The sequence below is a fragment of the Bubalus kerabau genome, chromosome 2 (assembly GCF_029407905.1).
Source record: "Bubalus kerabau isolate K-KA32 ecotype Philippines breed swamp buffalo chromosome 2, PCC_UOA_SB_1v2, whole genome shotgun sequence".
NCBI classification, from domain to species: domain Eukaryota; kingdom Metazoa; phylum Chordata; class Mammalia; order Artiodactyla; family Bovidae; genus Bubalus; species Bubalus kerabau.
Window position 1 is genome coordinate 176,944,871 of NC_073625.1, and position 12,779 is coordinate 176,957,649.

Genomic DNA, 12,779 nt, shown 5'->3' on the forward strand with positions numbered 1-12,779 from the left:
ATGGGAAATGAAGGCGGACTATTAACAGGGAGACTGCCGAAGGCCATCGTTTACCCAGTTTCTGCCTTCAGCATCGTGGGCTACGTGCTGAGTGCAGGAGAGATGCCCTGGAAGATGGGGCTGGGGGCTGGGGTAGATGGCACTGCCCTAGTTGGGGGAGGGCCCAGAAGCAGCTGGAATCCCCTTGTCTGGTTACATTCACAGCTAAGGGCTTCATTCTAAGTCAACTGGTCTGCTTCCAACAAGACTCCCCAGTGCCATTGGGGAACCGCAGGCTCCACAGTGGTTAAGGGTGCTGGTGGTGGTCCATGCCTGGGAACATTTCACAGCGGATATTGCCCTGTGGGCAAGGCTTCCTGGCCCGCTCCACCACTCTCTCCATCACCGCATCTCCATCCTTTCTTCTTCCCTCTGTCTTGCCTCTTCCTCACCTTCAGTTAACAGCTGCCACCCAACTGTACCTGGGCTGCTGGGATGTGGCCCAGAGGAGCATGAGAGTTGGAAAGGGCCTTGTCCTGTCAATGTTTAGAAGGCCCACTGACATTACGGGGTCGTGGGAAGATCTGAATGCCTGAGCTGAATGTTGTTATCCTTCCTTTTCGACTCAGAAAAAAAGGGCCATTTAGACAAATCATGAAGGCTAATTTTCCAACAAATTATTTTGTTCAGCAGCAGAGTCACTCTTTGGCTATGCCCCCCACCCCTTCCCCCACGTTGCTGGTGACCTCGTTGAGTTAGGACCATAGCATATTTTCAAAACTAAAGAAGAATCCAGGTGTCTCCATGTCCAGCTGGGTGTTCACTTGCTCCAGAGTTTCTTTCTCCAAGTGGTGACCAGGCCACCTGCTAGGGATGTTCTAGTTTGTTTGGTGGCCTGATTTGTAACAGATAGAAAATAAGGTCACTAGCCGACTGCCTTGTCTTCTGACTCTCTCTCCGGGGTGTGCTGTGGCTCCTGCTGCCTCTCCGCCCTGCCCCACCCCACCCCACCCCATCTGGCTCATACCAGCAGCACCTGAGAGGCAGGTGGGCATTGTCAAGGAGCTGGGGGCTGGCCCCTTGTAGAAACAGGTGTAGGGGAGCCATGTCCTCACCCCAACCTTTCTTTCTCTTCCAATTATAGTAAAGATCCAAGAGGTTAATAAAAGTTTGTGCCAGAAAGGCAACCTGTAATACTAAGCTTGCAAATACTTCAAGGGGTTTTTGCTCATTTATTGGACTGAAGAAGTGAGTCAGTTGACTCAAAGGGAAAATGGCTTCAGGTCTTGGTGCTATTTTAGTAAGAATAGTATTGGATCATTTTTGGTGAAGACTTAGCACAAACTAGAATTTTCCAGATGGTGTCCATGTTAGCCAACTTCAATGTGGAGACCATTCACACCTGCTCAGGGAGTTTGTATCAGAGGCACCAGACACGCAGGTGACGGGAGAATGCTCTCTCACAGCTGCTGCGAAGAACACAGAACTCCACCCACAACACGTGAAAAAGAAACGAACACTTTCACAATGCCAGTCAGCTTGCTTCATTTATACATCTCCAGGTTAAGGCGAAGCCCTTTAAAAACTGATGTGCCAGCCCCTCTCCTCAGCAAAATAAAACTTTGTTTCATAATATCTGTATCCTGAACCACAGTAAAGCCTTCTGGGTAAACACATCTCTCTTCTCTCCAGTTTACAGGCTGTGAGTGGGGTCTGTTTCTCTTGAACCTCCAGCCACGGTCGCTGTGAACTTCCCAGTCTCTCGGTCACTCTACTTTCATAATGAGTTGAGTTTTGGCATGGCTGGGAAAATTCAGCTAAAAAAAAAACCCACAATATTCCAGACATGATATCGGAGAGGTCTGCTGAAGACTTGAAACTTCACCAGGCAGTGAGTACAGACCCCTTTAATAAAATAATAATCCCTAAAATAATTTAAAAATCTACAAAAGACACCCAGGCTCAGACAATGTGGACTGGGGGGTGGGGTTGGGGGGAGCTTGATCATGGCTTGTTTTCGTACGTGGAGAAACACTCCCACATCAAACCCACACTATGGAGTTCAGAGAAACAACTCAGCCACGGAGAGAGGGAGGGACCGGACTGCGTCAGCACAGGGGCTCGGATGCTGCTTTGCTCACTGCTGCCTCCTCGTCTCTGGTGAGACACCGGGCCACCTGTGCCCCTCCAGGAAAGCCAGACCCTACCTCCTCCCTGCCCTCCCTCCCTCTCTCCCTTCCTGTGCCAAGTCCTCGGGCCAAGGGTCATGGTTAGAATGGTCTTCGATGCAGTTAGGCAGTGGAGGGTCCCGAGGGCTGGCCAGTTCCCGGTCACTGTGCCCAGGGCCTCGGGCCATCACAATATCACGCACTGCAGTTTGTGGGTGCCCGTGGCCCGGTCTCCCCGCCATTTGGTTTTCTTCTTCTTCTTCTGGCTTTTTTCCGGAATCTGCTGCCTTTTGAGAGAAGGAAGGACAGAATAGCAATGTTACAAAGGGCCTTTGCTTCTCCCTGCCTTCTCCTCCCTTGCTCCTGGGCCTGTGACTGGGAGGTCAGCTCTGGTTCTGGATGGGGAGGGGTGGGGGAAAGGGGGCAGGGAGGGGACGTCCTGGTCCTGGATGCTGGAGGAGGAAGGCCTGGCCTGGAAAGCATCTCTAAGGCAGGGAAAGTAGGAAGGGAGAGAGGGCAGAGCAAAACCTGCCATCCTACTGGTGAGATTTCCTGATACCGTGCTATGGCTGCATTTATTTCCATCACATGTAACATCAAGCTATGTTATATGTCATACAGTGTTGGCTTCTATGTGTGTGTTTCATATTTTATTTTATTTTTTTAAAGATTTTTTTTTAATGTGGACCATTTAAAAATTCTTTATTGAATTTGTTACAATATTGTTCCTGGCTCACGTTTTGGTTTTTTGGCCAAGAGACATGTGGGAATCTTAGCTCCCTGACCAGGAATCAAACCCTTGCTCACTGCATTGGAAGGTTAAGTATTAACCACTGGACCACCAGGGAAGTCCTGTTCATTATTTCCTATGTCTAAAACCTGTCCTTGGAACTAGGAGGTCCATAACTAAGACATCGCCCCCTCCTGGTGTGGTAGCATCTCCTAACACCAGGCAAACACCCCTGAGAAAATAATTTCATGAGTGCAGGACTCCCAGCTAAAGCATAAGGTGAAGGCTGCCAACCACAGTCCTTGCTGGGGAATAATCAGAAAAGGAGGTTTTTGGGTGTGTGTGCATGAGTGTGAGTGTGTGCACACACTGGGGGTGGGGGGCTGAGAGATGGCAGGTCAGGAAGCACATGGTTACAGCCTGCATGTGATTCCACAACTCTGTGAGAGCCCTAGAGGTCTCCAGCATAAGATAACAGGCTAAATGCACGTCGTCTGCAAACCACTGATTAGGTGTCTCTGTAGGTTGAGGATTTGGGGAACAGGAAAGATAGAGGATGATGAGACCAGCCAGGAGGCTGTCTCCATCATCTAAGCATGAGATGATGAAGCTTTACACCTAACTACGCAAAAGAATGTACAAGAGAACATGGCTGGGGTTTCTGACAATCCTCGCAGACCGCCAGTGTGTGGGGACTGGTGAGGAGACAGATGTGCAAAGCCTCTGTGACTGCAGCCTGGGAATCAGATGCTGGTCATTCAGCTAGAATGTCAAGGGGTGCTCTGACATCAGGGAAGACGGGAGGGCCTACTTTTTACTGAGCTGGCAGCTTTGGTGTTGGGAGAGCCTGGGATTGGATGGGGGGGAGGGCAGGATGGAGGCGCTGCCCAAGGGGAGTCTGAGCTGCAGGATGAAGGAGATCCAGGGAGGAGGCTGCGCTGGTACCTCGGGCAGGAGAGCACTTTGCTTGTGGCTCCATCCACAGGGAGTAGGGGAAGGCACAGGTGGGTGGGGAGGACAGAGAGATGGACAGAGGCATAAGAAACCCAGAACAAGGCCCAGAAGAGCCCAGCCCCGGCCTGGACAAGGTGCCCCCGTGCTCCTCCAGCCCTCCCTGTGCCCATCCTGCCGCAGAGGCTCCGCTTCCAGGTGGCGAGCCTCACTCACCTAATTACTCTAACCAGGTCGTGGAAGGCTTTGTCAACGTTGAGAGGTGGGTCCTTGGCACTGGTTTCTATGTATGGAATCTGGAAGGCAAAGTGGAGTTACTGAGATACACAAAGCCCTTTTCCCTAAAAAATGCAAAATTCTCAGAGTCCCCAAGGAACCCTGCAGAGCCCCCTGGCACCTACAATCTCAAGCCTTGGGTGGCTTCTCACTCTTTATTTACTTATTATTGCTTTATTTAGAAGCCGTGTGGATTTTATTTTTTTAATTAATTTTTATTAGAGTATAGTCACTTTACAATGTTAGTTTCTGCTGTACAGCACAGTGAATCAGCTATATGTTTACATACAGCCCCTCTTTTTTTGGATTTCCTTCCCATTTAGGTCATGACAGGGCATTGAGTAGAGTTCCCTGTGCGGTACAGTAGGTTCTCATTAGTTATCTATGGTTTCTCACTCTTTAAAGTTGGAAAGTTTTCCTGACAGCTTTTCTGACTCTCTCTTTTGTTCTTGGTTCACAGAGATATTTCGGAGTCCCCTAAAAATAGAATGAAAAAGACCTTTTTATACACTTGAAGACTAAAGACTGTTTCATTTATCAAACTGACGTATGTTCTGATTCTATTCACTTTCCTCCCCGAGGTCTCTTTCTGTGCCCTGGGGGATCCTGCCCCCCTTCCCGGGTCCTCCCGAGGGGATGTGGTGGGAAAGGGGATGGCCCTGGGCAGGACTCTGCACCCTGGTGATTCTGGTGGTCTGTGCATCCCTTCTGGTCTCCAGCAGCCTGCCTGGCCCAGCTCTCTCTTGTGTGCATCTGTGAGCCCAGAGCTCAGTATGTTTACAGAAGGCTCATGTCTGCATGTTTAGGACTGAGGAGTCACCAGCCGGCTGGAGGGTGGCAGTAACTGGGAGACATGGTTGAAGGGACCTCGTAGGGCCATGTCTACCCCAAGCCTTGGGCTGGTACAGCGAGGAAAACAAAGCTTCCATGAAGTCAGGACAGAGACTCCTCCTTTCACAGGGACCCCATAAAAGCAGGAGGCACACCCCCACTTTCCTAACAAGTGGAGAGAGTGTGGGCTCCAGACAGCACGCACTGGCCTCCCTAGATGAGATGCAGGCAAGCCAATTGTGATTAGACTGAAGAACTCTGGTATTTTTTGCAACTTTTTCCTGATTACAAAATTAAGACATTTCACTATTAACACATTGGAAAAAAACACAGCGAAGAAAATAAAAATGACCGACAGGTTAAAGGCAGGGATAGGGTAAGTCGTCATCTTAGAGGAGGAGCAGGCTGTAAATGATTGCCCAGAACACATCAAAAAGTACCTTCCCACCAACGACCATCGCAGATCAGATGTTCACACATTGCTGTGGCTTCGAGCAGGGGCCTTGCTCTACTGACCCAGACACAAAGAGCAGAGCACAAAGGCCAGGGCTCAGACCTTCAGAATTTCCAAACTTCCATTCAACAAATATTTGAGCCTCTGATAACCCTGAGAGGAAACTGCCTTCCACTGAAGGCTATTAGGTTGTAGGCTCCTCACTGAGGTGACTGTGGGTTGTTTGGCCTCCGAGATCTCAATGTCCCCGACCTTGTTAATCCTCACGTTAACCCGCTGAGGTAAGCAAATCAGCTATCTCAGTTTTGCAGCTGGGGAGACTGAGCTCATAGTGGTGATGTATTTGCCCAAGGCCACACAGCAGCCAGGGGAGACTCAAGATCTGGACCGGGAACACCTTCCACTTCCTGCCTGGCCTGACGCAGACAGGTAGGGGTGCTGAGGTCCACTACAAAGCCTCTTCTAAGCATGGTAGGCACCCCAGTAGGTCCCGGGAGCTGGAGTCCTAGTCGATCTTTTGAGGGCAGAACAGTGTTCTCCCCTGTGGACATCCAGGGGGCAGGGACCTACCCGGAGCCTCTTTGCATCCTGTAATCCTGCCAGCTCGCATGTCCCAGGTTCCTAGGGCCAGACCTCTGCTTCCTGCCTACTCCCTCACAAACACGCCAGCTGTAATATTCCTGGTCTCCAGACACTGCTACCTTTTTTCGGGGGGGTTTGGCCTCTGTAGAAACACTGAGGTGTATTATCTGGGTTCTTAGAATTCTAAGATTTCGTAGTAACAACACTTAAATAAGGGAAATCATGCAACAAATGGTAAGTAATACTGTTTGGCTCCACTGAAGGGCCAGGAAATGCCACCTTCTTACATTGAGTGGGGGTGACCTGCCTTGGTCAGCTCAAGAGGAACTTGCCTTATGAGCTCGAAAATTAGGACAGGAGCTAACAAGGTCATGTGGTCTAATGATAAATGGGGTTACAGCATTTGCTGTAAAAACAACATTAGCTGAGACACTGGAGACCTGGGTTCCAGTGGGGGTAGGTGGGGTACGCCTCACCAGCCCCCTGTGTTTCATTCTCTGTTACCTGAAGAATGGGGCTGCTGCTACCCCCACACTGCCCCCTTCCCCCAATCCTTACCCACCCACCCAGAAGGGGTCTGTGAAAGACGTCAGCATCAGCTTACTGTGTGGAGCCTGAGTCTATGGGATGGGATAGCTCCTGGCCTCTCTCTGTTCAGGATGTTGGCTGGTAGACAGGTGGTGCTTTCTGAGGTCTCAATCTAATTCTAAACCCAGTGGTCAGTTCAGTGCTCACCTGGAGACTTCTGAGCACACCTGTCTTGGTCGATCCCTCCCTCTTCTTGGAGGCATGTCCTTTTCTTGGCTCTCAAGACCTCACTCTGGTCCTTACACATCACTGACCACTCTGTTGCTTTTCCTGCTTCTGCTCATCTCCCCGTATGCATGGCACTGAACTGTCCCCAACCTCAATCCCAGGACTCTTGCCGTACGCACAGGGGTTTCATGACTTTTTTCCTCTTGGGTTTCAAGGCATTTTTTTCTTTTTCCATGTATATAAACATATAATTATATATGTACACATAAAATTGAGGTATGATTGACACACAATGCTAATTTCAGGTGTACAACATAAGGATTTGGTATTTGTTGTTGTTGAGCCACTAAGTCGTGTCTAACTCTTTGCCACTCCCATGAGCTGCAGCACACCAGGCTTCCCTGTCCTTCACTATCTCCTAGAGTTTGCTCAAACTCATGTCCATTGGGTCAGTGATGCCATCCAACCATCTTGTCCTCTATCACCCCCTTCGACTTCTGCCTTCAATCTTTCCCAGCATCAGGGTCTTTTCAAATGAGTTGGCTCTTCGCATCAGGTGGCCAGAGTATTGGAAGTTCAGCTTTGGCATCCGTCCTTCCAATGAATATTCAAGGTTGATTCCTTTAGGATTGGTTGGTTCGATCTCGCTGTCCAAGGGACTCTCAAGAGTCTTCTCCAGCACCACAATTCAAAAGCATCAATTCTTTGGCACTCAGCCTTCTTTATGGTGTAACTCACATCCATACATGACTACTGGAAAAGCCATAGCTTTGACTAGAGGGACCTTTGTTGGCAAAGTTATGTCTGCTTTTTAACACACTGTCTAGGTTTGTCTAGCTTTCCTTCCAAGGAGTGTCTTTTAATTTCGTGGCTGCAGTCACTGTCCACAGCGACTTCGGAACCCCAAAAAAGAAAATCTGTCGCTGTTTCCACTGTTTCCCCATCTATTTGCCATGAAGTGAAGGGACCAGATGCCATGATCTTTGTTTTTGAATGTTGAGTTTTAAGCCAGCTTTTCACTCTCCTCTTTCACCCTCATCAACAGGCTGTTTAATTCCTCTTCACGTTCTGCCATTAGGGTTGTGTCATCTGCATATCTGAGGTTATTGATATTTCACCTGGAAATCTAGAGTTCCATGTCTGGTTCTAACTGTTGCTTCTTGACCTGCATACAGGTTTCTCAGGAGCCAGGTAAGGTGGTCTGGATTTCCCATCTCTCTAAGAATTTTCCACAGTTTGTTGTGATCCACACAGTCAAAGGTTTTAGTGTAGTCAGTGAAACAGAAGTAGATGGTTTTTTGGAATTCCCTTGTTCAGCCAGAAGTCAGGCCATGTCTCTCCTCACTCAGAACCTACCAGTGGTCTCCCCCTCACTCTGAGTAAAAGCCCTTAAGGCCTTAACCCACTGCACCCGCCTTGCTTTGACCTTGCCTCCTGTTACTCACCCCTCCCGTTCCTTCTGCTCTGGCCTCCTTTCACCTCCCTGCTGTTCCTCGAACTCCCACAGCAGGGTCTTTGGATTGTTGGATTATCCGTCTGCTGGAACATTCTTTCCCCAGATATCCAGAGGACCTACTTGCTCATCTCCAGTCAGTCCTGGCTGACATGCACCATCTAGCAAGGCTCTCCCTGATCATCTATTTGTAAAAGTGTGCCCCTCCCACTCGACGTTCCCTCCCTCTCTCCCTAATTTACCTTCCCCCAGAGCGTGTTACCTGTGGGCACACTCTAATTTACTTTGTTTACTTATTTTTTAAAAAGCTGGGTTTCTTAAAAATTATTTATTTATTTGGCTGCATTGGTTGAATCTTAGTTGCAGCATGTGGGATCTAGTTCCCTAACCAGGGATGGAACCCAGGCCCCCTGCATTGGGAGCTTGGAGTCTTAGCCACTGGACCACCAGGGAATTCCCTGTTTTGTTTATTGACTGTCTTCTGTCACTAGAAGTCAACACTTGAAGCATGGAGTTTTGTATCCCAGGACACAGGACGGTTGAATGAATATGTGAATGAACACAGAAGGCAGAGATAAGCAAAACTAACCTACAGTGAACCCTTTCCTCTACTCGCAGAGCTAGGCCCACCGGGCAGAGGGAAACAATAATCCTGTAGACTTCCCGGGAGGCTAGGTGGATGTCTACATAACTGACTAGTGAGGCCAGGGCATGGCTGGGCCAATGCAGGGGAGGGGTGGGAAAAAGTCCAGTGACCCCACCATCCAGTGGGTAAAGGGGCATCACAATGAATAGAAAAAAAAAAAACAAAAAAACTTAAAGATGTCTGCTGACATGCACTGTGGGCTGGGCCAACCTGGGTTTGATCACTTCCAAGATCAGTAGTGCCTACCTCCACGTGTGGTAGCCGGGAGTAGATGCTCCCCCAACACAACGCCTGGCATGAGCAGGGCTCAGTGAGGGTGGCTGATCCGACGGTTCTGAGCGCAGTCAGGTGCTGGCTCAGAGACAGAAGCCAGCTCTTTGCACGGCCCAGTGATGAACCTGCCGCGTCAGGGCCAGGGCCCTCCCCAGAGCAGGGCCTCTACTGACTGACAAGGACATGCTTTCTCTCTAGGTTGGCATCTTCTTTCACAAAATATCCCACACTGCACATGCTCCATCGCTATGGAATCCAGCCCATGACCTAGGATGTCTACGTGCCATTCCCACAGACCGGGACTGCAGGAGTGAGGTGACACTGACATCCCCTGAGCCCCCCACTCCAACACACACACACACACACACACACACACACCACACACACACACACACACACCACACACACCACACACACACACACACACCACACACACCACACACACACCACACACCACACACACACACACACACACCACACACACACCACACACACCACACACACACACCACACACACACCACACACACCACACACACATACACACACACACACACCACACACACACCACACACACACCACACACACACACACACCACACACACACACACCACACACACACACCACACACACACCACACACACACACACACACACCACACACACACACACACCACACACACACACACCACACACACACCCCCCCACACACACACCCCCCCACACACACACACCACACACACACCACACACACCACACACACACACACCACACACACACACACACACACACACACACACCACACACACACACACACACCACACACACACACACCACCTACATTGTGTTTGGTCGCCATTTCTTTTCCTTGTTCCCTGGTGATTTTCCTCAAATGCATCAGATCGACCTTGTTGGCCACGAGGATCATCGGGAATGACTCCCTGGGGAAAAAAGGAACAGCACCTCGTGAGCCTCCCCTGGTGAAGGTGGGGCGCCCTTGCCTCAGGCCTGACAGAGCGCACAGCACGCCGCTATGGGCCTGAGGCTGACTTCAGAGCCTTTCCTTCCACATCTCCAGGGATGGAAGAGGGGCCTGTGGGCTGCTGGCTGCTTTGGTTTGAAGCCTCATGCCTGTTGCAAGGTGAGTGGGGACCCTCCTGGGAACCCCATGGCTTTACACTGTCTGGGCCAGTGGCTGCGTTCCTGGGCCCACTTCCTCCCATCTCCCAGTCACCGTGACACACGCCCCTGCAGGTCATCATGCTGTGGCCATCAGCAATGACTCGTGAAGAGCACCAGGGCCGGGGGTGGGCACACAGCTGCCCCTCAACAATGGCGGCTACAAAATCAGGATGGCTCCCAGGAAGTCAGGAAGGGATCTGGAGTCATGTCTGCCTGAAAGTTTCTGAAGGACACATGTGGCCACACTCCTGTCCCAAAGTCAGTGAAATGCCCATCTCACAGCATCTTTGTCAGCAGTGAGTATTTTCATTAAGAAGTTGTAATTTGATGGGTGAAAAATGGTACTTTATCATGCTTTCTTGCACTTCTTTGATTAGCAAGAAAGTTGAATATCTTCCCACATCTGTGTTATTTATGTTTTCTCTTTAGAGATTCCTATAGTCAAGGGTTTAACCCACATTTATCTCTTAGAACTTTATGTGTATGTATGTGTACATGTATGTAAGCATCTTTATCTTGAAAAGTTACTACCACTTTGCCTTTAAGATAGGTGTTAACTGGACTTTTCAAATTTACTGAGATTTGGTCAAATCTCCTATTAGTTTGTCCTTTTGTTTTTATACTAACCTCTTTAAGAGCCAGTTAACTGAAAAGACCAGTTGGACTTTCAAAAATGTCAAATTATTTAACTACTCCACATTATGCTAAGGAAAACATGAGCCATTAACTGTTGCTATTGTTTAGTTGCTAAGTCGTGTCTGACTGACTCTTTGTAACCCATGGACTGTAGCCTGCTAGGCTCCCCTGCCCATAAGACTTCCCAGGCAAGAATACTGGAGTGGGTTGCCATTTCCTCCTCCAGGGGATCTTCCCGATCCAGGGATTGAACCTGCATCTCCTGCATTTTCAGGCGGATTCTTTACCACTGAGCCACCTGTTAAGCCCAAGCCTTTAGTTAGAGGCTTATAAATCTCACAGTCAAATGTGATTTAACCAATTACAATGTACACTGGAGAGAAAATTCACTTTTTCTTTGGCTGTAATAAAATTTGGTTAAATTGGAGCTGAAAAACAGATGTTATTTATGGTTCCTTGAGTCATCAGTGGGGACAGTTAAGGCAAGATGGGAGGGAGCCAACCCCTCGAGGCCGTGGATGCATGTCGACCCCTCTGCCATGTAGAAAGGACTGGGGTGGGAGCTGGTGGGAGTTGGAGGAACCAAGGGCTGAATTCAGCTCTGCTCCTTGAACCTCAGCTTTCACCTGAAGATCTGAGAGAGACAGACAGAGCCTACCCTGAGCCAGGCATGGGGTGTCCCAGCCCTCACCTGTCCTTGACGCGCAGGATGAGCTGGTGGAAGCGGTCCACGTGCTCGAAGCTGGCCTTGTCCGTGACCGAGAAGACGATGAGGAAGCCGTCCCCTGTGCGCATGTACTGCTCCCGCATGGCGCTGAACTCCTCCTGTCCGGCCGTGTCCAGAACTGCGGTGGGAGGAGGCCATTCAGGGGCTGGCACCATCCGTCTGGGAGCCCCTGAGGCCTGCGGACCCCCAGGCTACAGCTGCGCCCCCTCGGGGTGGCTTCATAGAGCTGTCTCCACGAGGCCCGGGCTGTGCTGTCAGGAACCAGCAGGGCCTCAGGCACCTCAGTGTGAGGCTCTGACTGACTTATCTGTGGACCCACTGATTCTGCCCCATTAAGGCTCCTTGGGCCTTAATTCTCTGTTTGAAGAAAAAGCCTCATGAAGTCAGTGATCACTTCTGTGGCAGAACTCCTCAGGAGTCCCCAGACCTGGGCCTGGAGCCCTCAGCAGCCCTTACAAGCCGAGTCTTGGGGAGGTCACTGACTCTCTGAGTCCTTGTTTCTTCATTTGTAAAATGGACACAGCGCCTCTACTTGGCAGCCCCTTGGAAAGAGAGGCCCCGGACCAGCTTGCGGGAAGCCCGAAGAGGCCTTCCTGGGTCAGAAAGGGTCCCCAGCCCTGTGTGCAGGGGACCAGGGGACGAGGCAGCCCCCTGAGAGCCAGGGCCTTTGTCGCCAAGGATGAGGCTGCTGCAGGCCTCCTGGGATCTGGGAACTGAGGCAGCTGGGGAGACAGAGGCTGGGGAGACCATCTCCCCAAAGGCTCTTCCCCTCACCTTCCCCAGCCCCCCACCCCATAAGCCTATTCTCCAGAGATATAGGTTCTCCCTGATTGTTTCAGAGGTCACAGCCACAGCTGGGGGGAGGCTTTCTTTAGACCTGCAAGCCTGACAGGCTCCAGGCCCATGGGGGTTGTGAAATTTAAACCCTTCAGCGGCTTGCAAACTTCTGCTGCCTGCCACCCCTCCCCATTCCCCCAGCTCTCTATGTCTGACCACACACCTCGCCTCTCCTGGAGGCTGTGGAGCAGTTAGTTACAGATTCTGAAGCCGATTCTGGGCTGAGTCTGGCTCCTCATTCCCAGAGTGTGACCCTGTGCAAATTCACTTCTGCCTCCTGTTCCTAAAATGGGGCTGGTCA

General features: G+C 50.4%; 1 protein-coding gene across 9 annotated transcripts in view; it reads right to left on the bottom strand.

The window, feature by feature from the left end:
• Positions 1-1,567: 1,567 nt before the first annotated feature.
• MRAS (muscle RAS oncogene homolog) overlaps positions 1,568-12,779 on the bottom strand; it is a 67,760-nt gene continuing 56,548 nt past the window's right edge. For all 9 annotated transcript variants that reach the window (XM_055569572.1, XM_055569565.1, XM_055569570.1 and 6 more), the window contains 4 exons: positions 11,606-11,759; positions 9,938-10,037; positions 4,045-4,124; positions 1,568-2,434 (listed from right to left, as the gene is read on the bottom strand). In XM_055569572.1, the coding sequence (XP_055425547.1) occupies positions 2,335-2,434; positions 4,045-4,124; positions 9,938-10,037; positions 11,606-11,759 (434 nt within the window). In that variant the 3' untranslated portion in view covers positions 1,568-2,334. The remainder of the gene's footprint in view (positions 2,435-4,044; positions 4,125-9,937; positions 10,038-11,605; positions 11,760-12,779) is intronic.